Below are 27628 nucleotides of genomic sequence, written 5' to 3'. Positions count from 1 at the left end.
ACCAGGTGTTCTGGAACATTTTTAACTTCAAAGGGAACAAAATACCACAAATAATTTTTTAAGTACAAAAAAAATGCCTTTTCCCTTAAAACAGCTTGTTTTTACACAGAGAAAACCTGTCTCGAAAAACAAAACAAAACAAAAACAAAAAACAAAACAGCTTGTTTTACTCATGTCTATTTTTACTAAATTGTGACTAATGTGATCTTCCCTTCCTACCTTTTTCCTCCCCTTCTCCTCTCCTCCCATCCCTCTCCCACATCTCCCTCTCTCTTTTTGTATCCTTCTTTCTATCCTCTCAATAACTTACTCTTTTTCTTCCTTCCTTTTTTCTTTCTTCTCAAGGGGCCAGGGGGCATCCTGTTTAGCTAGTGAGGCCAGTGCTGTGATGGCATCTACTGTGTGATAGCCACTCAATCCATTGGTGTGAAAGCAACAAGGACTTATTTTCTCCCTTTTGTAGGAAATAGCATTCCAACTGTTTTTTGACATCTTTAATTTTAGAGGTTGCCAATGATCAGCTCAGGGTCAAGTCAGCCTTCAAATATTTTAGTAAGACACAGAAAGAAAAATGAGACCCTAACTTGCTAGTCTCCTAATCTACACATCCCTGTTGATGAGCTAAAGCTTTATGAGTGTGAAATTTGGTATGGAAGCTTAGTCTGCTTGAGAACCTTTTATCCCATAATAGTTGTGGAATGTGAAGATTTGAATTTTCATGGGGGCACTGATATTTCTTGGCCGACAATGGATTTCTTAAGGCCTTGTCATTTCAAATTGCCACGAGGTCTGGTTATTGCTGCACTAAACGTGTATATGAAGCTGCCTCCCAATGAACTTACTGAGTGGTGCTAACTTGTCTTGACACTCTGGCTGACAGTTCTAGTTGCCCTTAACAAGATCTACTTTCTGTAGTCACAGCACGGGTTTTACAAAAGATTCAGCCTAAATTTCTGAAGTGAATTTCTATTGACAGAAAATGTATTGGCTTTAAAAATTAAGAGGTTTGATTCTGTTTTGAATTGGTTATCAAATGAATCTGAGCACATGACATTTTAATACCGTTTGTCTTTTCAAATAGATTTACCTTCTAATGCATGTGACGACAGGACTTTGCTCATCAGCTAGAACATACATTTCAGAGGAGTTGTTACCTAAAATATTATCATAAGGCATAAGAAAACACACGATTTAAGTTGCCTTTCATGAACATAATTAAGAATTAATAAGCTAGTACCAGTGGCTAGTCTCCAGAATTTCCACTGTTTTGCCTTTTGTGACCTGTGTTATTAAAAGTCCATTATTTTTACAGACTTTATTAAATTGGATCTTATTAAAGCATTCTATATTTGCATTTGGTCTTTCATAATTCATTATTATTATGACATTTACTTTTTACCATCAGATCTGAAAACATATCATAAGCTACCCTTTTCTCTTGAAAGAAATGCTAATTTCAAACAGTCCTCTAATAGAAGAGAAAAGCTTTATCAGTTTTTTCATTTATTCCAGATCGTGTTAAGAATACTAATGCTAGACTTCAGTATGCTAATATCTCTGAGCTTTTTTGGCCAAAAGCTTAGAATTGTTGTTTTTGTTCCACACTAAGTACAAACTAGACCTACTACTTCTCAAGGAGACACAATGCTCCAGCCTAGTTCTTGACTCTAAGGACTTAGGAAAATGTTGCTAAATGATGCTAGTCAGTTTACCTTTTTACCACACTATTATTTATCCTAGCTAAGAAATTCTTTCCTGGAAATTCTTTTTGTTTTCTCAGAGATTAGGTGGTACATCTTGTAATATTTGAGACGTAAGAAGAATCACATGCTGACAGCAATTAGGGTGTGCTTCCTTCTTTTCTATATGACAGCCATCAAAGATTTGGTTGAAAACTCAACATAGTAAAAATTTCCATACTGATGTAAGTCAGAGTATCTAACTTTACATGATTAGTAATGGCATCTCATATCTACTAATTTGTTTGAAACTTACTTTGGTTTTGTTGTGTTTCAGATTTCTGACTATGTGCAATAGACACTTCGGCAGTGTTATTGCACAGACCATTCGGACTCAAAAAACAGATCAGTTTCCACTTTTCCTGATTATCATGGGAAAACGGTCATCTAATGAAGTGTTAAATGTGATACAAGGTAAATAAAGTACATGTCATGATGGGAATAAAGCTTTATGTATGTGATAACCCTATCATTTTCCCACCAAAGCTAGCAGTATTTCTTGCTATTGATAAATGTCTTTACATTTTAAGATATAAAACATCCTGAAGAGCATCTTCAGGTACTATGAAAAAATAAAATACTCTGTGTTTAAAAAATCTGCCAGAGTTACCTCTAAAATTGCATACCTCTTTGGACATAGAATAGTCAAGTTAATGTTCAGAAATGCTTAATTCCCTAAAACTAGCAATTAGGTAATAATCATTTGTCAAATGTGACATTTATTTCTGTTGATTTATAGCTGCAATATTGAAAAATTGCTTATCTTTAATTACCTAGAAAATTCTATGACTATACATTGCAAATTGAATTTTTCACGTGTCAGTTGTTCCTTCTTATTTGTGTGACTTCATCCTAAGATGCAACCCTGAGGCAAAAATCTGTGGAATTCCTATAAATTTAACCATAGTTTACATTTTTCTGTAAATGTAACCATACTTTACATTGTTTCCTTTAAAAAAGAAAGTAAGGCGAATGAATGGTTTTGTTGTTATTACTAAAACATCCAAAAGCTAGAATAAAAAACAAAATTGCTGTGCTCATGGGAAATCTTAAATAAAAATAGCACATCCACTCTGTGCTGCCAAGGTTTTTCAAGTGTTCCAAGCTAAAGCCTGAGTCTGGGGTACTTCATTTCTGCCCCATTTAAGTCTGATAGGGGCGGGGGATTTGTGCATTCCAGTGCCTTTAAAGCCTAACCAAAACAAAAGCTCAGGTATTTTGTTTTCTCTATAACCAGAGCGTTTAGTTTCCTAGGCAGTCTTTTAAAAAGACCTGCTGAGGTAGCTGATTCCCATGGGGTGAGTAGAAAGTGAAGACGTTTCTTTCTTGTTTGCTTCATCGGAGGTAATATTGTGATAGCTTGTGTTTTGCAAACTATGGGGCATGGACTCCAGAAGTCCCAGTTTCAGGAAATCTGCAAGGTCACAACTCTTGTCTTTATTATAATAGATGGGGATTTTGTTTTACTTTGCATTGTTTTTATAGATTAGTTGTGTTTTGCCCTTTTTCTTATGTTAACACTTGCAGTAGTGGCTCAAAAGCAATGATTTCTAAAGCTGTTGTCATCTTAGTTTGAGTCAAGCCTCTGACATAAATCATCGTATGTTAGTCATGTCCTTCATTGCCATGCACTTACAGTTAACCCTTTTATTAGGTGATGTGCACCAATATATTGTAGTTGTCTCAAAGAAAATCATTTATGTAGTTTCTTGAGCTAAACTAGTTGCTTCTCTCCACCTTCCCTGAAATCATTTTTACTGCTTGACAAATTGTCCTTATGTAAAGTGGGCATTTGGCAAATATTTTCTATGAAATAAACAAAGTGTATTTATCACTTTCAAGTAAAAAGAACTGGATATATTTGTTGCCAATGATAAAATTTGATCTACCTACCTCCACTGGAAGATTAGCAGCACAAATACTTTCTGATGACATTACTATTGATATTAACAAATGTGATTTTTTTATTTCATGCAGTATTGTGCATCAGCATTCACAAGAAATACATGTTTTCCAAAGGCAATTGACTGGTAATGGAATAAAATTATACATGCAGAAATGATCATTTCAGAGATAACAGAGCTGCGTACTGTCAGGTGCACCTATAATCTCTGCTATTCTAATGGCAGAGGCTGGTAAATCAAGAGTTCAAGGTCAGCTTGGATGATATAAGGAGGCCATGGAGTTTTGAGGGGGAAGAGGAAAAGAATTTTAGTGTAACAAAATACAGAAGTGTATCTTTTGATACTTTCAAATTCTATGTGCTGTTAATTTGAAGAAACTTCTCTTGTCAAACTGAGTATAGTATCAAATAAATGTAACTACAAGTACATATTAAAATGTCTTCAATTTCTGACTATTAGCAGAAGGCCACATATTCTTTATAAATTTAAATTAAGCACATTTCTACTACTGTAGTATAGAAATAGATATAAAGCTATAATTGTTTTCTATTGAGCCAAATTGTATAGAAATATATGAAAGTGATATAACCATGCCATTCTTCTCACTAACCTTTTCCTTCTGGGATGAGTTTTTTTTTTTTTTTTTTAAACAAAAACGTAGTATTTATTTTATAATGTGCACTGTTACTTTTAAATGAATTGATATATATGTTGTAAATGTTTAATTTCTTTTTAATTTTTGTGTTACATTTACTTGTTCTGTGTATGTGTTCTCTTCTTCACTCTATAGGTTCCATGGGCTGAACTCAGGTTATCAGACTTGGTACTAGCACCTTTACCCACTGAACCATTTTGCTTGGCCCCTGTATTAAAGTTTCTAATAAAGTAAATGTTAGTAGCTATGGTTTTTTTGAATGAGAAATCCCCATCACAGGCTTAGGTGTTTGAAGTTGGTGTCCAGTTGGGTAGGCTGTTTGAGGAGGCTGTGGAGCCTTTAGGAAGCAGGTTACCGCCTGGCATATGAAAGTATTTTAATACTAGCATTCCAGTCTGTAGTTTCTAATATTTTTAATAACTTGAAGTTATATAAATTTTACATAAAGCTTTGGATCTCTTATGTCTCATTAGGTAATACAACAGTGGATGAGTTAATGATGAGACTCATGGCTGCAATGGAAATTTTCTCAGCCCAACAACAGGAAGACATAAAGGATGAGGTAAGATAAGAGGTGAAGTGGAGTTTTCATAGGAGGTTGGTGGGGTGCTTTGTCATTGGTAATGAGTGACTGTACCATGACTGATAGATGAGGATGTAAAGATGCCATTTTTTTCTCCATTTTTTAATTTAAATTAGAAACAAGATTGTTTTACATGTCAATCCCAGTTCCCTCTCCATCCCCTCCTCCCCTGCCCCCCACTAACACCCTACCTATCCCATACCATTTCTGTACCCCAGGGAGGGTGAGGCCTTCCATTTGAAGGGGGGGGGGTCTTCAGAGTCTGTCACATCCTTTGGGATAGGGCCTAGGCCTTCCCCATTTGTCATCCAGTAGCTGATGGAAGTAGAAACAGACATTCACAGCTAAACACTGAACTGAACCGGAATCCAGTTGCAGAGGAGGAGTGATGAGCAAAGGGATCAAGACCAGGCTGGTGAAACTCACAGAAACAGCTGACCTGAACAAGGGGGAGCTCTTGGTCCCCAGACTGAAAGCTGGGAAACCAGCATGGAACTGATCCAGATCCCATGAATGTGGGTGTGGCCTCGGAAATCTATGGGGCCTCTTGTAGTAGATTAGTACTTATCCCTAGCATAGGAATGGACTTTGGGAGCCCTCCCTCAGACTATATAGGTTTTTGCCATTCCTTTTTCTACAGGCACTGTGCTGAGAGTTGGTTTTGATAAAGATACTGCCAACTTTAGGGTTTGATATGGAGTGCATAAAGGAATACCTTCATTTCCTTCATTACTGTGGTCCCCTGCTGATATCTCTAGATGATCCAATGTAGTCAAAAGCTTTGTAGACCATGGATACTGAGGACCAAATACAAGACAATCCAACCTAGGTTGGCATGATTATTTTTTAATGAGAAAATTGAGGGTCAAAGTTTAGTAAATTTACCCAGAGTCATCTAGCCAATGGCTGTTTTAACAATTCCTTAATCATTAACACTTGATCAATCAAGATATTTCTATATTTAGAAAACAAATCTATAAAAAAATGAAGCATATACTAGCAGTTGTTAATTTGAAGTGCTAAGTTTATGGGTCTTTGTAAACTTATGCTTTAATTTTTGTTTTTAATTTCTCTATAGAACAGCAAAAGGAGAAGGTAATTCTAAGCTATGAAAGTTTCTAGGTACTGTTCGTGTTTTCAGTAGGATACTCTTTAATTATTGAAAATGTGAAACTGTAGATAATTTCAATATAAATACTAGTGTATTTTGCTTTGTTTATTTAGTTCTGTCTTCCATTGATTTAACAGGGTTTGTTTTTGTTTGTTTTAGGTTGGGGTTTAGTTAGAATCGGTTCTGTTTCATTTGAGTGTATGCTTGTTTTGAGATGGGATCTTCACTATGTAGCCTTGGCTTTCTGTAACTCACAATGCAGAAGAGGCTGAGTTGGAACTCAACAAATAGAGCAGGCTGATCTGGAACTCTCTCTGTAGACCAGGCTAACCTAGAACTCACCGAGATTTGCCTGCTTCTGCCTCCCAAAGCTGTGTGCCACTACACTGGGCCCAATTATGTTTGTTTGGTTTATAAGTAGAGATGATCTCTTACTCATGTTTATAGCCCCATCTCCTTATACCTAGGACAAATTCAGTACTCAATAGGTGTTTGTTAATCGAGCACATGGATGTTTGGAAGAATTTATATAAAATGAGTTAACTTGAAAAAGTAATGTTTGATCGTGGTGATATAAACATAAAGTCCTCCAGTAACAGATTAACAGAACTACTACTGGTTTGGGTCTCTTCTATTCTGTTTTCTGAGACAGGATCTCCCCAGCCCCCATGTGTCTGTTTTCTGAGACAGGACCCTATGTGTCTCAGTTTTGCCCTATGACAGGACCCCATGTGTCTCATACTTCCACTGAGACAGCATCCATGTGTCTTAGGAATTTGTAATAATAGGTGTGCTGCCATTCAAGATTGCATTTATACTAAAACAGACGCATTGATTGGCAATAATTCACTAAACACATTCCTCAACCATTTAAATCTTCTCATTAGTACCAGATTTACAGATTATACTAGTATAATAAAAAATATAAATGCAAGTGTCTGCAAGCATATTTTTACTTCACTCTTTCATCATAATTCGTGTTTCTTGTAGTTCATTGGTAAAGAAATTGACATTAATTCATTTGATACTGAGCACAAAATTTAACATAAGGCTAACATGAAAAATTCAAGTCTCCTATCATTGAAATTTAAGTATAAAAAGGGGAAGATTTCTGTGTTTTTAGTGTCTTTGTGAATATTATCATATGGGCTATAAATAAAATTTTCAAGAAAATCTTTTAAATTTATGTACTTCTTTGGAACCATGTAGGCCATATTGTTTGGTAGCTACTGAATCTGTGACAAGAAATAGTATGTACCTCTTGTAACTGCAATCTTGCCTTTTAAAATGATTAAATCAATAAATAGATCTAAAGGGGATAGCTTACCTGGCCTGAATTTACTTGAACATCACATCCAGCAAAAATTTGAACTTTTAAACATCATAATTTCTTTGAAACCAAGTACAGTGACATCTACAATCCTAGTACTCTGAACAATGAAGCAGGGTGATTGTGAGTTCAAGGCCAGTCAGGGCTATGCAGAGTTCCACTGCAATTGCAGAGAGCATAGATTTAATGTTCAGAAGTACCTGAAGAGAAAGGGGTTAGTATGCTGAGTAAACCATGGATGTCTTTCTGTAGCTGGTTACTTTCTGCTGAGGAAGCATTATTGATCCAGATTTTTTTTTCCTTAATTAGATTCACATCATAGATGATGAATTCTCCTATCTTGGTCTGTATATTCATTTCAGAAGGGTTTATTGTGTTTATACTGTAAGTTAGGCACTGGGAACACAGATGTAAGCAAAATAGACAATTTTTATGTTTAAAACCCAGAAACGCCAATAAATTCTATCTGGCCAAATAGATGAAGTCCAAGATACATCTGACTGGATGTACCATACATGTTACATAGACAGCTTGACATGAAGGCACACAGGAAAGGCTCTTGGTACAAGCTACAAGGGAAGTGGAGCAAGTATGAATAGAGACATCAGCTTCCATCTCCAGGTACCTATTGCCTTCCAAGATTAGCTCTGCTCCCTAAGGCAATCTTAGGCAATCTTACTGTGATTTCTACAGTACCTAACTATCTACCAGGGTTCTCAAGCATTTAGATATGAATTAGCCAGAAGTCAGTTTTGCTATTTGTTTTGTTTGTGTATAACATGTGTGGGTGTACACGTGCTATAGTATGTCTGTGGAGGTCAGAGAGCAACCTGGGTGTTGGTCCTCACCTTTTTTGAGACTCTTCTTTATATAACAGGCTGACTTGCCCATGAACATCTGAGAATTCCTTGGTCTCTGCCTCTGATCTTCCTTTAAGAGCACAGGGATTATAGAAGTGTGTACTACAGCTCCCAGATCCGGTGTGTGCCCTGAGGACCTAGAGTCAGGTTCTCAGGCTTATACAGCGAGCAGTTTAACCACTGAGCCATCTCCCTTGGCAATGAGTCATTTTGGTTTATTTATTCATTTAATTTTTTGAAAATAGTTGTTTTCATACAATATATTCTGATTACAGTTTCCACTCCCCCAGCTTTTCCCAGATCCTCCCCACCCACCCAAATCCCTACCCTTTCTTTCTCATTCGACTACAAACAGGCACCTAAAATAATAATAGTAATAATATAAGATCAAATAAAAACAAGCCAAAATAGGACAAAATAAAGAGGAGGGAAAGAACTTAAGAAGAAGCACAAGAAATATAGGCAGACACTGACATACAGAATCACAGAAAGTGGTGGGGAGGGGAGCCATAAAAACAAATTGGAAGTCATAATATGTAAGTAAAGATCTGTAAGGTTGTTTGTTTTAAATGCCCAGACAAAGGGTCATGAGATCAAAAATCCTCTGTTGTATTTGTTTTGTGCAGGACATGGGGCCTGCCCTCGAGTCGTTTGTATACCCAGTGAGACTTCATTGGAGAACTTAGTTTTTCTTTGAGAGTGGTTATCAATTGAAGATAGCTTCTGAATTAGGAATGGGGACTTGTGTCTACTAACCCTTGTAGCATGAATTTTAATTGGTATTAATAATAAAAACTCAGAGTCAGCTATAAGGGGATGAAAGCTGAAAGATCAGAGAAGCAAATAGGCCAGCCACTAGAGTTCTTAGCTCTACCAATGCTCAGACCAAAGGGGTAATCCTTCCTCAGACTGCTGCCTGAGACTGCATCCTCAGACTGACTGCTGTTTAGACTGCAGTGAGCGCCTGTCTCTTCCCGCCTTATATTCCGCTCTCTGCCCAGCCACATCCCTTCCTATCTCCGCCTCCTTAGTGCTGGGATTAAACATGTGTGACTCCCAAGTACTGGGATTAAAGGTGTGAGCCACCACCTCTTGGCTCTATTGCTCTTTTAAACTTGATTTCATGTAGCCCAGAGTGGCCTTGAACTAATAGAGATCCATCTGCCTCTATCTCCCGAGTACTGTCGGACCTCTGTGGCTAACTAGTGTGGCTACCTCTGCACTCTGATCTTCAGGCAAGTTTTATTTGTTACATCATAAACAAAATATAACCACATACCCCCTCATTACTGAGACCCCAGCTGTCTTAGACCTGTGCAGGCCCTGTGCATGCTCTCACAGTCTCTGTGAGGTCATATGCTTCCTTGGGATCTTCCATCCCCTTTGGCTCTTACAATCTTTCTACTTCCTCTTCCTCAGAGTTCCCTGAACCCTGAGGGGAGAGATTTAATGGAGATTTCTGGTTTAGGGCTCAGTTTTCTAAGGTTTCTCACTCTCTCATTCTGCTATTTTTATTCTCATAAACTTTATTAATGGGCTTATTCATATCCTGCTTAAGGTACTGAACATACTCATGATAGCTGTTTTGAAGTCCTTGTCTTGTACTTGAGCTGTACATTTCTCCGGGCCTACTTTATTGTCATTGCTGGGTTTTTGTGGAGAGGTACTGCCCTGGCTGTTACTGGTTGTATTTTTTTTTTTTTTTTACACTGATGTTTAGGCATCTGGGTTGAGCCGATTGTAATTCAAGGTGTTGTTATATGACTTGTCTCTGTTGGGTGACTGTTCTATTCTTTGGTTTCTGTTGCCCTCTCTGGATCTTAGAGTGTGGTGAGTGTGGGTTGTCCAGTAGGGAGTACTGCTGAGTCCTTGCCCTCTGTGGCACTGTTGGTACAGGGTAGAACATGTTTCTAGTTATTAGGGGCTGACAGGAAGGAATTGGGATGGGCTAGAAGGCAGGGAGCTAAGTGAGAGGGGTTTCTAGGAAGGAAGAAAACTGGGTCCTCTCCTAAGCGCTTCACATTCTTCAAGGAGTGGAGTTAGGGGAGGACAGGCTACTGCAGGTGGTCTGCTACAGGGCTAGGGATGAAACTGAAGAATTTGCAGTGGAGGACAGGAAATGAGAAGGAAGTTCACCTACCTGACTCCCATGCTGGTGGCATGGCCAGCAGATCATGGCTCAATTTTATTCACACTTATTTCACACATTTCATAGAAACACTTGATTTTGACATCTGAACTTTCATATTTTCACATTATTGTTAAAACTTTCATTCTTATTTTCTTGCTTGAATTTGTTGGATTTCTAGTTACCCAAAATTGATTATGACCCAAATATGGCTTATTGAAGCACAAAAGTGTTTATAAATGCTACAGACCACTGCAACATCGTCCAAAGTATTTCACCATTAATATAAACTTTATATTAGAACAATTTTGCTAGTATAAAAATACCAATGCAGCTGACTTCATGCTAGTTGATATAAAAAGTTGACTAATAAGGGGCTGGAGAGATGGCTCAGCCATTAAGTGCACTGACTGCTCTTCTAGAGGACCTGGGTTCAATTCCCAAATTCCCAACAACCACATGGTGGCTCACAACCATCTGTAATGAGATCTGATGCCTTCTTCTGGCATACAGGTATACATGCAGACAGAACACTGTATACATAATAAATCTTTTTTAAAAAGTTGATTAATAAGCTCATGTATGAAAATTGATTATATAAAAGAAGCAATATATTTTCCTAGTGGCAGTGTTTCTGTTGTGACATTTTCTTATTAAGGGAAAAATTATTTTTTATTTTATTTTACTCATTTATTTATTTATTTATTTGGTTTTTTAAGACAGGGTTTCTCTGTGTAGCTTTGGAGCCTATCCTGGCACCCGCTCTGGAGACCAGGCTGGCCTCGAACTCACAGAGATCCACCTGCCTCTGCCTCCCGAGTGCTGGGATTAAAGGCGTGCACCACCAACGCCCGGCTATTTTTTATTTTTATATTAAGGATTTTATACATTTTACATATTAGAAAATATATAAATATTATATATTTTATTTTATATTAAGGATTTACCTCTTTATTTTTTTCAGAGCAAAAGAGAAATCATATCCTTAAAAAAATAATTACTGCTAAAAGCAGAGAAACTACCAAACACCAATGGGGAAACTACAATAATTTCTTGAGATTAAAAAAATGCATGTAAATCTTTGTATTACCAGTGAAACTTTGCTATTGTTTGAGTACATGACAAGTTCATGTATTTGAAAGGCCTGGTTCCCTGGTTCCTCAGTAGTTCATTAACTTCACCAGTAGATTAGTCTGTTATTGAATGGACTCTTAGGTGTAAGAGCTTCGTTAGAGGACATCAGTCATCATGTGCATGTCTTTGAAGAATGTATCTGGTCCCTGACCCTTGTCTCTGCCTTTCTCTGCTTCCTGCTTACAATGAGAAGAGCCACACTATGCATCCCCCTGTCATGATGTTTTGCCTTCTTATACACTAGCCAAAAATAACAAGACCAAGTAACTGCAGACTGAACACATGAGCCTGAAAACTTTCTTCCTCCATTATATTGCTTCTCGGGTATTTTGCAACCAGTGAAAAACTAACATAGAAAGTGGTACTGAGAAATGAAATCATTATTATGACTGTGTGTGACTTTGTGGTTCAGAGCCTTTGGAGCTAGTTATGGGAGGAATGTAGAGAAGTTGGGAGAAGTGGTCTAGAAAAGCCAGAACATTGTAAGTAGAGTGTAATGGATGATTATCATATGAACTCAAAATATCAGAATGCTGATAGAAATTCAGTTAGTAAAGGCTGTACTAATGAGATTACAAATACGATTGAGGAGAATATTGAGAATTAGACTAAAGGCCACCTTTATTTGAACCTGTATACATGTCCATGTCTGAAACTGTGCTAGGTTGACTTGGGTACCCAACTAACTAACCTGGTGGAGGAAACCTCAGGCTACCCCGCCATTCCAGCCATGGGCATGGATATTGCTGGCTTCTTTAGACAAATCTGTATTGAAAACCATGAGGGAAAACAAAGCAGGAGGATTTGAAAAACTGCCATTTGGCTAGAAAAGGAACATGTTTGAAGCTGGGGCCAAAGAAGGTGTGGTTGCTTAAAAAGATTAGTGTCTCTGAGAAGATGCCAAGGATGTTGCATCCGACAATGGCAAAGATGCCTTGAAGGCATCTCAGGCCTTGGCCATAAGCCACCCATAGGAACCTCAAGGATGTAAAGAAGGGTACAAATTTACTTTAAAAGCTTTGCTTTGAGAGAGAATGCCAGAGTTTCTGGGAATTTTCAGGATGTTTCCCAGTATTCAGCCATCCAGGTGCTCAGAGATAGATGCCTCCACGAACCACTGGGCCCAGCTACTGCTCAAGCTGACAGCAGACCTCATTTCACTTTGCTGGTGGTGGTCTTTCAGACTTGGAGAATACAGGGGTTATAGGGTACTATGTGACAGAGTTGGAATTCCCAGGTAGTTCGTGAAAGGGTAATGAGTAAAGCTGTGAGAGAGGAAACATTTCAGTGGAAACATAAGAAAATTAGAAATGTTGAGAGTGTGGAACATTTGCTGAGGAGAGTGAGGAGTTATAACCAGAGCCATCTCAAGAGAGAGCCCGTGTGGGCTGTAGCTAGCCAGGGCAAAGAGGCAGAGCTGCTCAAGTCTTTGGAGTAAACACACTACTGTGTGTGCCCTATTGGCTGGACATAGAGATGCAGGGTTTAATGTTTTCCTTAGCTGGGTTTGCTGGGTTTGAGGGTTTGTTTTTTGTTGTTTGTTTATTTTTGGTTCAGTCCTTCCTCACCATGATTATATGTCTCATCTGGGAAATAGGAATGCTTACTGAGTCATATTATTTTAGAAGTATATAACTTGTGGTTGGCTTTATCTATGTCAACTTAACAGCTGTGAGTTTTTTATGAGTCTTGGAAGTTCTAGGCTTGAATTTTTGAGCAGAGCTTAAACTGCTAATTACTGGGGCCTCCTGGATATAGACTGATTGCAATTTGCAATGTGATGTGGATATGAGCCTTTGTAGGCCAGGAATAAAATCTTACTGTTTGCATATGAAATGTCTCCCCAAAAGGTTTACTGTTGTTGAAGGCTTAGTCCTCAGAATATATTGCTGTTGGGAAGTGATTAAATCATAAATTCTTTAACTTCACCAATCAGTGGGGATTCCATTAGTAAGTTCATAACTGAATGAGCTATTAAGAGGGGAAGGAAGGAAGGAAGGAAGGAAGGAAGGAAGGAAGGAAGGAAGTCAGGAAGTCTTTGGAGGCATGCCCAATGTTTGAATTCTTGGTCCGCAGTTAGTGGAACTGTTAGGGAAGGGTTAGAGGTGTGGCAATGTTGGAAAGAGGTGAGTCACTGGGTGCCAGACTTGAGGTTTCAAAAGACTGAAACCATTCCCAGTTAGCTCTCTCTGCCTCATGCATGCGGATCAAGATCTAAGCTCTCAGCTACTGCTCCAGTGCCATGCCTCTCTGCCTCCCTCCATGCTCAGTGCCATGATGGATTCTAACCCTCTGAAGCTATAAGCCCACAATAAACCTTTCTATAACTTGCTTTGATTGTGTTATCTTATCACAGCTACAGAAAAGAAACTAGGACAAGTTGTTTCCTTGGGTATTTTGTTACAAGTAACAAAACTAACACAACTGCTAAGTTAACAATAAAAATGTAGCCACAAACTTAATTTTCTAAAAAGAACAATAGAATGAATATTGATTATTCTAATATTCACATTAGCCAACAAAAATGGAAAGAATTCAAGTGTCCATCACTGTAAATGAGTAGATAAAATGTGGCAGATATATATATATCTCCAATAAAATATCATTTGGCCATAAAAAGTCACTATTCTCAAAATATGTGATGGATAAATAAAGATTAAAACATTATGCTCCAAAAAATCAGAAAAGCCCAATGGTGGTGGCACAATCCTTTAATCTCAGCACTTGGAAGGCAGAGGGTGGATCTCTGTGAGTTCGAGGCCAGCCTGGTCTACAAAGTTATACAGAGAAACCCTGTCTTGAAAAAAACAAAAACAAAACAGTGAAATGAAGCCAGTCACAATTGAGTTCCTTGAGAATGAGAAGAAATGTCAGACTTGAACTTGAGCACTGCTTAGATTTGAGTGCTGCTCACATATTATTCTATCCGTGTGAAAGTCTACAGCAGGGAAGCCTATAGACATAAAAAAAAGCAAAAAAACAGTAGGTGTGTTAGCTACTTTTCTGTTGCTGTGATAAAACACCATGAGCAAGACAACATATAGAAGAAAGAGTTTATTTTGACTTACCCTTCCAGAGGCCTAAGAGTTCATCATCGCAGCCAGGTATAGCAGCAAACCCCACTACTGGCCAAAGAAACTGAAAGATCACATCCTTAGCCACAATCAAGAAGCAGAGAGAAAAAACTAGAAATCTTAAAAATCTTCTCCTAGTGACCAGCTCCCTCAAGCGAGACTTAGCCCATCAACCTCCCTAAACAGCACTACCAGCTGGGGGTCAAATGTTCAGATGCACACTATAGAAGACATTTCTCTTTCAGACCTCCACAGTAGGTTAGCCAGCACTTAAGAATGTGGAAGAATGTAGGGTATGGGTTATGCAGATAAGAGGGTGATAACTAAAAGATATGTGGTTTCCTTTTCAGGTGATATAAATGACTGGTAATGACAGAAAATATTTGAATGTATCAAAAAGCATTGAATTGTACATTTTAAATGGATGGATTGTATAGTATGTGAATTACATATTAATAAATACTATATTCGTAAAGCTATGGTTAGGGAGATTGCTGAGGTAAGGTTGTAGCTATTCAAATGAAAAAGATCTTTTATCTGCTGAACTTAGTAACTAGCGATTAATAATATTCTCCTTGAGTTGGAACATACTGTTGAATAAAATAATGAACAATTCTGGACAACTCAAAGCATTTCTTTCTAGCAGATCACTTAAAACAATAGAGTCACTAGCATCCCTTCCCAGCTAATTATGCTAAGTACCAAAGGCATGGGCCTAAAAGATCACATGATACTCCCCGGTGTCTGAGTAATAAGGGTAGAACCCAGCAATCTATGTTTTGACAAGCTGTTCATGTAATTCTTATGCTTCTTACAGTTTTGCTGATCCATACAGATTTGTATGCTCATGCCTGTAATAACACATGAGATACCTATCCTTCACAGTACACTTAACAATAGTGAAAATACATGGGATGTCTTCACATCTTATATCTCATCAATGTATTCTGGAGTTTCTAAGACTTTAAAACAGAAAACATAGTTGTAATTTTTTAGAGTAAAATATAAAGATTTCTTGCAACAAATTAAACTGGTGAGTATAGATTTCATCATATAGAGCTTAATATCCAAAACTTTGATAAGTTTCGTTTATTCTTCTTTGGAAGAAATGAATGATATGTTTTAAATTCCCACACAAGACTATAACATAGTATAAAGAAATACTCTATTCTGTAAGAACTAAAGAATAGAGTCATTAATCTACTCACCACAATCTCCCATGGCTAAACAGCCTTTCATTTTGAGTCTGATAAACTCATTGATATGGAATGTGACAATTTACAGTGGCACTTTATGAGAAATCTTTTTATTTGTGTCCTTGTTTGTTTGAAAAATATGTCTGAAAAGACCAACAGACATTTGCTTCAATTCTTCATATTCTTTGACTGAGACTTTCTGACTTACTTGAAATAAAGAAGAGAATATAAGAACTGTTATAAATAATATAGACTTCCAGTCTTATAGTAAACTGTTAGTATCACTGGAAACAAAGGACATGGAGAGGTGACTCAGCAGTTAAGAGCACTTGCTGCTCTTCTTTAGGATCTGAGTTTGATTCCCTACATGGTAGCTCACAAGCATCTATAACTCCAGGGTATCTGAAATCCTCTTCTGGCCTCCATAGGCACCAGGCACACACATGGCACACAGACATACATGAACATGAGGCACCCATACCCAGAAAATGAAAATAATCTTTTTTTTTTTTTTTAAGAAGATAAAGGATAGACTATGTTCATGGTTCTCAACCTGTGGGCCACAGCCATTTGGGGTTGCATATCAGATATTTTCATTGCAGTGCATAATGGTAGCAAAATTACAGTTATGAAGTAAAGTGAAATAATTTTATGGTTGGGGTCACCACAATATGAGGAACTGTATTATAGGATTGCGGCATTAGGAAGGTTGAGAATCACTGGACTTGGGCTATATATGCAGTGGTTTATATTCATTGATGTATGCAATGTATATTCTGAAATATATAACATAGAAGAGTCAGATGCTGCCAAAAACAATTTTAATAAAATAAAGTACCATTTCTTGGAATAGAAGGGAACTTTCTGACCATAGCAGTGGTCATCTATGAAAAAACCACAAGTGACATGTGCAGTTGGGACACTGAAAGCTTTCCCCCTAAGATCAAGAAAAGACAAGCATGCCTGTTAAAACATCATTACTATCGTGTTAGAATTTCTAGCCAGAATAACTAGGCAAGAGACAGAAATAAGCCATCTACATGGGAAAGGAATGCAAATATGACCCTTATTCATGGATCTTTAAAATTCCATTCCAAAAGAAAGAAAAGGCATAATAAAACAGCAAATGGATGAATCAGCACTGAACAATATGACATCAACACATGAAAACCGGATACAGTTCTGTGCGCTTGCAATAAAGAATCTGAAAAACAATTTAAAAACAGTTTCATCTAGATTAGCATGAAAAAGAATGAAATACTGAAGAATGAATTTATCAGTGAAGACCACACCTTGTACACTGAAATCTACAAACCTTATAAAAGAAATTAGGAGCATATAAATAATTCAGAATTTTATTTTTCCCTTAGAGTAGAATGGAGTAAAAAAAAAAGCTTGCTGCTGCTATAATTTAAGTTGTTACCCAAAGCCATCCACAGATTCAGTGCAATTTCTATAAAGATCTTAATGTTTTTATAGAAATAGAAAATTTTGTCATTTTCCTATTGAGTTGCAAAGGAAATCTCGAAAGAGATCAAAATGTGAAGAGTTATACTTCCTGAGTTCAATATGTAATTTAAGAGTACACTAGCAAGACAGTACATTGCTGTTAAGAATAGCCTTATACCAATGGAAGAAAGTAAAGATCGAAAATAAACTCAGGAGAACCAGTTGATCTCCAAGGATGCCAGGCCATTCACTAGGAAAGGAGCAATCTATTCAACATTGGTTCTGGGGAATGTAGATATCTAGATGCCAGAGAAGCTTGATACCATGGTTTTCACCATTTTTACTATGCAAGAGTGAATCAAGAGTGAAAGAACTAAAGTATTTTAGTTCTTAGAGGCATTGGCTTTCTCCAATATTTCTTAAGAATTATATCAAACACATGGGCAACCAAAAACTAGCTTGGACTACCACTATTAAATGTTAAGGTATACTCAGAAAGTAGGCAAGAGGACTACAACAAATTGAGATCAGCCTGGGCTATATAGCAAGATTGAGTGCTTATGCTACTCTCACACTGTTCAGGATCCCCTGCCTAAGGAATTGTGGGCCTATCAGTGGGTCTTCCCACCTCCTTTAGCTCAATTAAGATAGTCCTCCAAAGACTTACCATCCCTCAGGCAAACCTGCTATAGACAGTGCCTCACTGAGAAGCTCTTCCCAGGTGACTTTAGACTGTGTCAAGTTGACAGTTAAAGCTAGCCATCACCCCTGAAATGAGTCCAAAATCTGCCTCTTTCAGAAGCAAGGGTGTACCTTAAAGAAGTGACTAAATGTGTGCCTTTGGGTTTGATTAGGTTTGTTTGTTTTCAGAGATAAGGTCTCACTATGTTGTCAAGGCTGGCTTCAAACTCACTGTAATCCTCCTGCTTCAGCCTCTCATGGTGGGATCACAGGCTTATACCACCATACCCAGTTATGAATACATTCAGTATCTGCTTTTCCAAGTATTCCATTTTCCATAAATTGTCTCTTCTAGCTGTCACAATCCTAAGAAATGGCTAATGTCACTGTTTTCCTGAAGAAAACACTGCTGTATATAGAGAGAGGTTTAGTAATTTACCAGATGTCCTACAGCTTCTCACAGCCACATTATTCATTTGCTTTGCATACATCATCATCTCTTATGACACTGACATACCCTTGTACTCATGAACTAAATTGAATCAGTGTTCTTACCAAGATTAAATAAAGTCGAACTAACCTGAAGAGTAGACCAGACATTCCTAGATTCCCAAATATCTTAGTTGAACAAAATAAAATAAAAACTTGTCTTACTGTCTACTTTTTGTGCATGAAATAACACTCACTGCTTTTTAAAAATTGCATCCACACCCTCTGTGTTTACATTTGTTGCTCTTAAAATGCCTGCTGATGATGGATCAGTTCATCCATACCTGACACCTCAGAGTAAAAGTTAATAATTGTCATAGATGAGACTAATGTTAAGAGATTAGTGAGTCAACATTGGCATCACACTTCAGCACACCTGTTGAGAGCCAGTTCTCCACGGTTTCCCCTCTGCTGCCTGAGGTGGAGTCTTCTTCATGGATTACAGTAACACTTTTTGACAAGTTTAGACTGGGTGGAACTATGTGTAATGACAGAGCACAATTGATAATATCTCAGTAATGCATTCTTTTTTATTTAGGCTGTCACCATCTATCACCATAAAAGCATTCATTGTTAACTCGCTGGCCCAACCTGTCCACTTTTTTCTTTCAGTAACAGCAAGACCAAATGAAATATATACATACATACATACATACATACATACATACATACATACATACATACACACACACACACACACTTTTCTGGTGATGAGATGGTGACTGGCTGTGAGGCAGTGTGTCTGGTTACTTATTTCCTTCTATATTGCATTGGGTTTTGGTTTTTTTTTTTTGTGTGTGTGTGTGTGTGTTTTGGTTTGGTTTGGTTAGGTTAGGTTTTTTTTTTTTTGTTTGGACTCCTTATAATATTTATTTTTTATTTTTAATTGTGTGTATATGTGTGTGTGTGTCTGAATATGGATACATACATGTGAGTGCAGGTGCTGACTGAGGCAGGATGCATTCTAACTCGTGGAACTGATGTTACAGGAGGTTATACATGCTTTTAGCCACTAAGCAAGTACCTATATAGTATTGTTTTAAAACTCAGAATAAAACTTAAAACTGAAATCTGTCTTACATGGCTCTTTTAATCTTCCCAATGTCAAGCCTGATTGACACTTAAAAGAAATCTTAATGGAAATATTTTCTCTCTATATAAAGAGAATTGCAAAGTTTTTCTTTTCTTAATATTGTACAATAACCTAAACCTTTACTTGGAGATACCATATCTCCTAAGAATCCTTTATGTCCTTATATGACCATGTTTAAGAGAAGGAATTTGGGGCCAGGAATGCCTATAATCCCAGGACTCAAGAAGCAGGGCAGGAGAATCCTCAGTTTGAAGCCAGCCTGAGCTATAAAGCAAAATCCTGTGTTCAAAAACCAAACAAGCAGATAAATAAATTACCATTATAGTCAGGAGGAATTTCTCTAAAGAGTCACATTTTGGTTTAGTTCCAGAAAAGACAGATATGCATAGGTAAACCTAATACATTGAATGTTTAGGGAAGCATGAGAAAAAACAAAAAGAAGAGTTTGAATCCATTAAAAGCTAAGAATTTGTGTAGTAAGCAAGTCAACTAAGGGACTCTGTAGCCAGCAACTATAATTTTTACTAAATCACCTTTACCTCTCTCTCTCTCTCTCTCTCTCTCTCTCTCTCTCTCTCTCTCTCTCTCTCTCTCTCTCTCTCTCTCTCTCCTCACTCCCTCTCTCCCTCACTCCCTCTCTCCCTCACTCCCTCTCTCCCTCTCTCCCTTCCTCTCCTCCCACCTTTTTTCTCTACCCTTCTCCCCTCTCTCCTCTCTTCTCTATATAGACTAAGCTAGTCTAGAACTCATGGAAAGCTGCCTGCCCCTGCCCCTGCCCCTGCCCCTGCCTGCCCCTGCCCCTGCCCTGCCCCTGCCCTGCCCTGCCCCTGCCTGCCCCTGCCCCTGCCCCTGCCCCTGCCCCTGCCCCCCTGCCTCTGCCCCTGCCCCTGCCCCTGCCCTGCCCCTGCCCCTGCCTCTGCCTCTGCCTCTGCTGTGGTGGGATTAAAGGCATGTGACTTTTCTCTTTGTTTCAAATGATGTTTCATATTTCATAGATTTCCAGCTGGTTAACAGGCATTAATTTGTTTTGAGCACTAAATCTCTCAGGGAGCTGCTTGCTATGTGCCCACAATATGCTCAACACTGGTACCAATAAGGATGATACAATCCTTTAGATATTAATGATATACAAATAATTCTAGTAAAAAAACAACATAATTTCCATGATGCAGGTGTATGTAGGACATTGAGATAGAAATGGTGATAGTGGTTACATGACTGTATACATGTATTAGAAGTCACAGAACTATATATCATATAATCCATTTTATTGTATGTTCATTTGAAAATAAAACTTTTCCAAAGGAAAAAAACAGTTCATAGAATAGACTTTAAAATCAGTTTTAACAAAATTGTAGTATGTTTTATTAACTTTGGGGCACCTATTAGAACAGCATTGTAGGAATGAGCCTGAGTCACTTGTATCTTCTTCAAAGCATGTGTTCTATACCCATTTACAAGAGAGGAAAGTGCGAGAATTTTTATTGGCTTCTGAATGACTAATTGGGAAGAGCCATATTTTATAGGCAACAGTAGGATTGCACAGACCCTGGCTGTTGGGGTAGCAGTTCTCAAAAGTATAGTGCATTTACTACTAGCTCCATAGCTGCCAGAGGAGACTATTTATCATTGCTGTGTCACTGTCATTTGAGTTAATTTCCAATTCCCTCTTATGTAAATGAAGATAGTAGTACCTATATTCTATGTATATTTTGAAGATTAAGGTAATAGAATTGAAACATATACTACCACATGTGGTCTTTAGTTGGCAGTGCATAATAAGTGTTATCTATTATTTTTACTCTAGACTGGACTGAAAAAAAGTTAGAGTTCCTTATTATTTCATCATTCTACAGTTGAAGAAACAACCACTATGTTACTAACCCAAGACCACTTATAGTCAGCCTTGCTGTTATTTGTTGCTTTAGTGTTACTTTCTTTTAAATAATTATCTTGTGGTGGGGTGGCTGATGGGTAAAGGGATTTGGGAGAGAAGCCTTTTCAAATGATTTTGCGTTCTGCCTTTTTTTTTTTTTTTAATTTTTATTACATCCTGACTGTAGTTTCCTGTCCCTTCTCTCTTCCCAGTCACTCCCCCCACCTCCTCTTTGCCTCCCTGGCACTAATCCACTTCTCCTCTATTTGTATTCAAAAAAGGGCAGGCCTCCCATGGATATCTACAAAACATACCATTCTCCTTATTGAGGTTTTTTTGTTTTTTTTTTTTTTTTTTTTTTTTTTTTTTTTTAAGACAGGGTCCCAAGAGTCCCAGGTTGGGCCAGGCAGTGGTGGCTCATGCCTTTAATCCAAGCACTTGGGAGGCAGAGGCAGCCAGATCTCTGTGAGTTCTAGGACAGACTAGTCTGCAGATGGAGTGCCAGGAGAGACTCCAATGCTACACAGAGAAACCCTGTCTTGAAAAACCAAAAAAAAAAAAAAAAAAAAAAAAAGATTCCCAGGTTGGCCTCAAGCTTGCTATGTAATCAAAGATGACCTTGAACCGATATACTTGCTCTACATTCTGAGTGCATAACTACACATGGTTTAGGCAGAGCTGGGGAAATCAAACCAAGGCTTTGTGCATGTGAAACAGTACTCTGCCAGCTGGGCTACATTCCCACCCCTGGTTTTAAGATTTTGTTTGGTTTGAGCTTTGGTTTTCAGTGCTACCCAAGCCACATGCATAATGGACAAGTGATCCACCACTAAGTTCCTCGACAGCCCATATCGTTTTGGTTTTCAGTAACTTTTTGCCTAGATTTGATTATACTATTTTAGTATGAAGGATTTGTCCTGAGGGGAAAAAATGAACTAAAACAATTGTTGATAAAGTGCAAAGAATACGTCTGTGGAATTTCTTCACTGCAAGTACTCCAGGGGTATTTGAAACAAAGAACATGTATTTTGTTGTCTTAAGTAGTTTATTCACATAAAGCAGTAGAAATATTCAGCTTTACAACCAACCCAAATTATTTGTGAACATCTCTTATTTAGGAAGAGGATAAAGCCTTCTCTACAAGTTTTAATCCAATGATCAATTTGAGTGTATACCTCTGAGTATCCCATTACTGTTTACTAGGAGATTGAACTGTAGAATTTTACTTTGTAAGTCAAGACCAGCCAACCATGGAGAACAAACCATCTTGTGTTTAAGAGCACTTTTACATTTGCTTTTCAAAATGACATCTTTCTGTCAAGGAAATAGCTAACATATACCAGTCTGCTGGCTCCTTTATTCTTCACCTTGAAGAAACTACCCATTACACATTCATGTGCCTTTTTTTTTTTTTTCTTCCTATATTTCAGTTCAGGAAAATTCTTTCAGTGCTTTCCATGTGATGCCCAGGCCAAGCTAGTCAGGATAACAGCATTTCTGCTATCAGGGAACTTGCCATTTGTCTGTAAAAAATGAAATCTCAGGGGCTGAAGCAATTAAGAAAGTGATACAAATGAAGAGACATGGGCTTTGTTCAAATGGTATAGAAGGAGGTTTATAAGAGTAGGAAATGCATGTAGGCCAGAAGAACAAAAAGCAATGCAGTTTGAATTGTCTTGGGTAAATATTCTTGCTTAAAAGAAGCTCATCGTCTCATGAGATATGGCTGAATGTTACTTAGTAAGAGCTATGGTGTCAAATTGCCTGAATTCAAATCCTGTGTCACCTAGAAAACCCTGAATCTCAAGAAAAACCACACCAACTTTTTATGCCTCCAGGTTTTTTTAAAGGCATATTTTATTTTATGTGTATGAATTATTTTTGCGTGTGTGTGTGTGTGTGTGTGTGTGTGTGTGTGTGTGTGTGTGTGTGTGTGCCAGAGACAGAAGGTGGCATCAGATCTTTTGGAACTGGAGTCACAAGCAGTTGTGAGCCACCAAATGGGTGCTGAGAACTAAATCTGGGATCTCTGGAGAGCAGTAAGGACTCTTAACCTCTAAGCCATCTCTCTAATGCCTGTGCTCGCTTTTTACAAATTTATGGTATGTGTGTGGGTGCTTGATCTTCATGTAAGTTTGTGTACCACATGCATGCCTAATGCTCATGAAGACTTGAAGAGGACATTCCCATCCCCTAAGACTAGAGTTACAGGTGGTGGTAAGCCACCATATAGGTATTAGGGAATCAAACCCAGGACCTCTGAAAGGACAGCATGTACTCTTAACTATCAAGTCATCTCTCCAGCCCCTTGTTCCTCTATCTTTAATGTCAGTTTGTAAATGCTTGTAAGGTTATCATGAAAGTTATATTAGTTACTACTTATAAGTACTTAGATTGGTATCTGTTAAGTATCCAAGAACTATTTTCTGTAGTAATGATACTATAAACTGAGTTTGAAAGAGTGAATGGAAAATAACAATTTGGATTGAAGAAGGGGAGGACATTTCACAATAAGATACAGCTTATAGTTTTTGCATGACTTGATGCAGATGGGAAAGAAGTATTGATAATTCTGTAAGAGAAGAAGCAGTTGTCCATAGAAAGGACTCGGGAAGCTAAAAACGTGCGGTGGGGTACATTTTTTCATAGGGTGCACATCTGTATTCAGGTAGAATTTGAACTTTAAATAGTAAATGCTGTTTTTTAAGCAGGAAATTTATAACATTTGGATTTAGGAAGCTGATGTCTGTAACATTTGGACACTTTCTGTGTTCAATCTTTACAATAATATTGCTATAATTTATCAGCTTTGTTTGCTTGGAAATTTATTTTGTTCCATCCCAGGACACAAGGCAGCTATGTAGACTGTCTTTGGATAGGGTAAGCCCAGAAGCTCACAAGCTAGCTGGCTTTCTCGAAGTTGAGACAGTTCAAATTCTGCCACTAAATAAATTAGCAAACCACTCCTAGATCCAGCTTTTCAACTGGCTGCCACATACCACCTCTACCCAAATGAAAAAGAAGCTTCTAAAACACCTCTACCTGAAATTTCAGAGACATTCTAGCAAGGCAACTTTATGATTAAAACTTGGCAGTTCCTTGTAATGTGTAAACTCATGTCTCTGTTTTCATGGTCATACAGTGGGCTATTTTTAAATTACTCTGTTCAAAACTGTTGTTAACTAGAGTTTCTTTTAAGTTTTTGTGCAAATACTAACTCTAATATTTAGGCTCAATCTTTATGTAATAGGAACTTTAAAAAAAAAAAAAAAAACAATGCTGAGTGTTAGATTTCCCATAGTCTTCATTACATTGTTTTTGAGAGCTTGCAGTTCATTAACGATTTTGTAGACAGATCAGTTTAGTTCATTTACATTTAAATACAAAGGGTTTATTTCTCATTTGCAGACTCCTTGCCTAGCAAATGTGAGATCCAGAATTCTATCTCCAACAGTATATGTATGAACGCCTACTTATTATGTTTTTGTTTTATGGAGAGAGGGCAGGCATGAGTGCATGTGTATGTTTGGGATGTGGGGATTGGGTGTGGTATATGTATTTGGTGCATGCACATAAGTATGCTGGTATGTCTGTCTTTTTTGTGCTCACGTGAAGAACAGACCAAAACATTGTCTTTATCACTCTCTGTATTATTATCTTGAGACAAGGTCTCTCTCACTAAACCACTTCACCCTTTTGGCTAAGCTGACCACCAGGTGGTGATGACACATGACTTTGATCTCAGCACTTGGGAGCCAGAGGCAGGCGGATCTGTGAGTTCGAGACCAGCCTGGTCTACGAGAGCTAGTTCCAGGACAGCCTCCAAAGCCACAGAGAAACCCTGTCTCGAAAAACCAAAAAAAAAAAAAAAAATTAAAAAAAGAAAAAGAAGAAGAAATTAACAGATTCTTTACACCCAGAAGAATAATTCTGTGACTGTCCTTTATGCTAACTTAAGGACTATATTTGCATCTTTTTTGGAAAAAGAAAACAGATTCAAGAGAAGTAAAGCAGAAAGACCTCTTAAGTTAGGTACTAGCATTCTAACTAGCTGTGGGACTCTGGAAAAATCACTTGCTTTTCTAAGTCTCCATTTCTTCATCTCTAATAGATCTCTTTTGGGCCAACTTAATTGTTGTGAGAGTGTGTGAGAAAGTGCTTTGTAAACTTTGAAATACAAAACTTGAAAGGATTAAAGGTCCCAGATAAAAGATATAAAAAGGGTATTCATTAATACTTCATATATTTCCTTTACAAATACTTAATGATAGATTTGATAAGAGATAGACAGGAAATGAGAGCATTTTACAGAATGGAAACCATAGAGATAAACTTTCCCCTGCCACCTCACCCCAGAGCATTTAGCTAGACTTACTATGTAACAGAGCCATGTTGGAAAGGAAATTCATGTTTGACTGCAGCTCTTGATTCCTTTTCTTTCTTAGATTGTGTGCCCAAAGTAGACATGATTTGAGAATAATTTACACGGCTACTAGGAAGTGAAATCTATTTGAAAGCAGAGGTTTTGTCAAAATTATTCTTGCTTTCTGTAAGACCAATAAGAGTCCCTGGTCATGATCTTATATGGTGTTTGTGTGAGATAGGATTTACCTAAACATCATGTTAAAGTTTGTGTTCTCACTCATTCAGTCCAGAGTGGGACCCATTTGTTGCACACTCCAAATTGATGACCATGTTGTATGTTCCAAGAGTCACTATATGACACGATTCATGGCTACCTCTTCTTTATACTGGAAAAGTCAGAAACATCTCCTTTAATTTTGCTTCATTTGTTATGTTCCCCTTTCATAAACGCTGATGAGACATTCTGATTTGGTCATCTGTAACTTCCCTGTTTTGTTTTGTTTTTCTTGAATCTCTGTGTATTACAATTAAGAAATTTTTTCAAGTAGGTTAATCTCCCTTCTCCTTTCTTTAAGCTGCTTTTTTAAAATTTATCCATTGGGGTTTTTTTCATCATTTTTATTTGTTTTACATACCAACCACAGTTTTCCTTCCCTCCTCTCTTCCTGCTCCCTCCCCCCACCTACCCCCATTCACTCTGAGCTAGAATGGCAGTGCACAGTGAACTGTGAGCACATTCAAATAGACCAAGGCCTGGAGTAAGTTTTAAAGGCAAAAGTCAGAAATGGAACAATTTTTGGTCATAAGGATTAATAACGAGTTATGATAGTCCTGTGTCAAACTGATTTAATATCTTTACATGGCTCATTGTTTGCTTTTGTTGTTGTTGTTGTTTAGGTAGGGTCATTCACTATGTAACCCAGGCTGACACTGAGTGCACCACCCTCCTGCCTCTGCCTCCCGAGTGCTAAGGTTGTAGTCAAATACAACTTACTAGACTTGCAGTATTTTTTGTGTAAGGCTGTAGAACACTCTGTGCAAGGCTGTGGTCCTGGCAGTCTTTTGTGATACTATCAGTCAGTTGTGTAAGAACCTTTCCTTTATAGTCACCAGCTTTATTTATTTATGGTTTTCTTAGGCTTTATATTTTTATTCTGTAACATTAGGTGATAAAATTTAGGGGTTATTTCTTCTTTGGGAATTATCACAAATAGTATTTCTATGACAGTTTGTGTGTGTGTTCATGTTTGGGTACCTCTCTCATTTGTTTCGGAGAAGTACTTAGGGCTGGAAGCCTTGCATCATATGACATATGTATGATGGACATTTTCATAAACATTTTCAGATGTTTTCTAAAGCAGCTAGACAGTTTGCATTCTCACCAGCAGGGTGCAGGAATGTTAATACCTCCACATCCTTGTTAGCACTTGGTATAATGTTTTTCATTTTAGACATTTAAATGAGTGTGTAGTGGTATGTTCTGCTTCTAGCTTGCATTTCCTATCTACTAATGAGATGGAGGGTCTTGTCTTGTGGCTTATTTGTTTTACATAGGCCTTTTTCCATTTTTAAACTTGAGTCCTTTTATTACTTATTTTGTTTTGTGAGTTCTGTACATATCTAAGGTGCAAAGTTCTTTATTTGACATGATGTATAAAAATTTTTCTCCCTGTCTATAGCTTGTCTTTCATTCTCTTCATAAAGTAAATTTTGGTTATCTTTAAGAGTACAAAAGTTTTTAATTTTTAAATTTAAATTCAACTTAAACATTTTTTCTTTCATGTATCTATGCTTTTGAATCAAATGTAATAGTCTCCTAACACATGGTCACTGTGCTTTCCTGTATTCCTGTGGTAATATTTATGCCTGGCAGCCCTGCCTATTTCTCTCTCCTGCCTAGCTATTGACCATTCAGCTCTTTATTAGAACAATCAAATGCTTGTTTTTGTTGTTGTTTTTGA

General features: G+C 37.6%; 1 protein-coding gene across 1 annotated transcript in view; it reads left to right on the top strand.

The window, feature by feature from the left end:
* Faf1 (Fas associated factor 1) overlaps positions 1-27628 on the top strand; it is a 305459-nt gene that overhangs the window by 233028 nt on the left and 44803 nt on the right. The window contains exons 14-15 of the mRNA XM_027402460.1: positions 2017-2153; positions 4772-4860. Coding sequence (XP_027258261.1) covers positions 2017-2153; positions 4772-4860 — 226 coding nt within the window. The remainder of the gene's footprint in view (positions 1-2016; positions 2154-4771; positions 4861-27628) is intronic.

The sequence above is a fragment of the Cricetulus griseus genome, chromosome 2 (assembly GCF_003668045.3).
Source record: "Cricetulus griseus strain 17A/GY chromosome 2, alternate assembly CriGri-PICRH-1.0, whole genome shotgun sequence".
In the NCBI taxonomy this organism is placed as follows: Eukaryota; Metazoa; Chordata; class Mammalia; order Rodentia; family Cricetidae; genus Cricetulus; species Cricetulus griseus.
The sequence above is the reverse complement of the archived record's forward strand: the minus strand, read 5'-3'. Positions and strand labels throughout refer to the sequence as shown.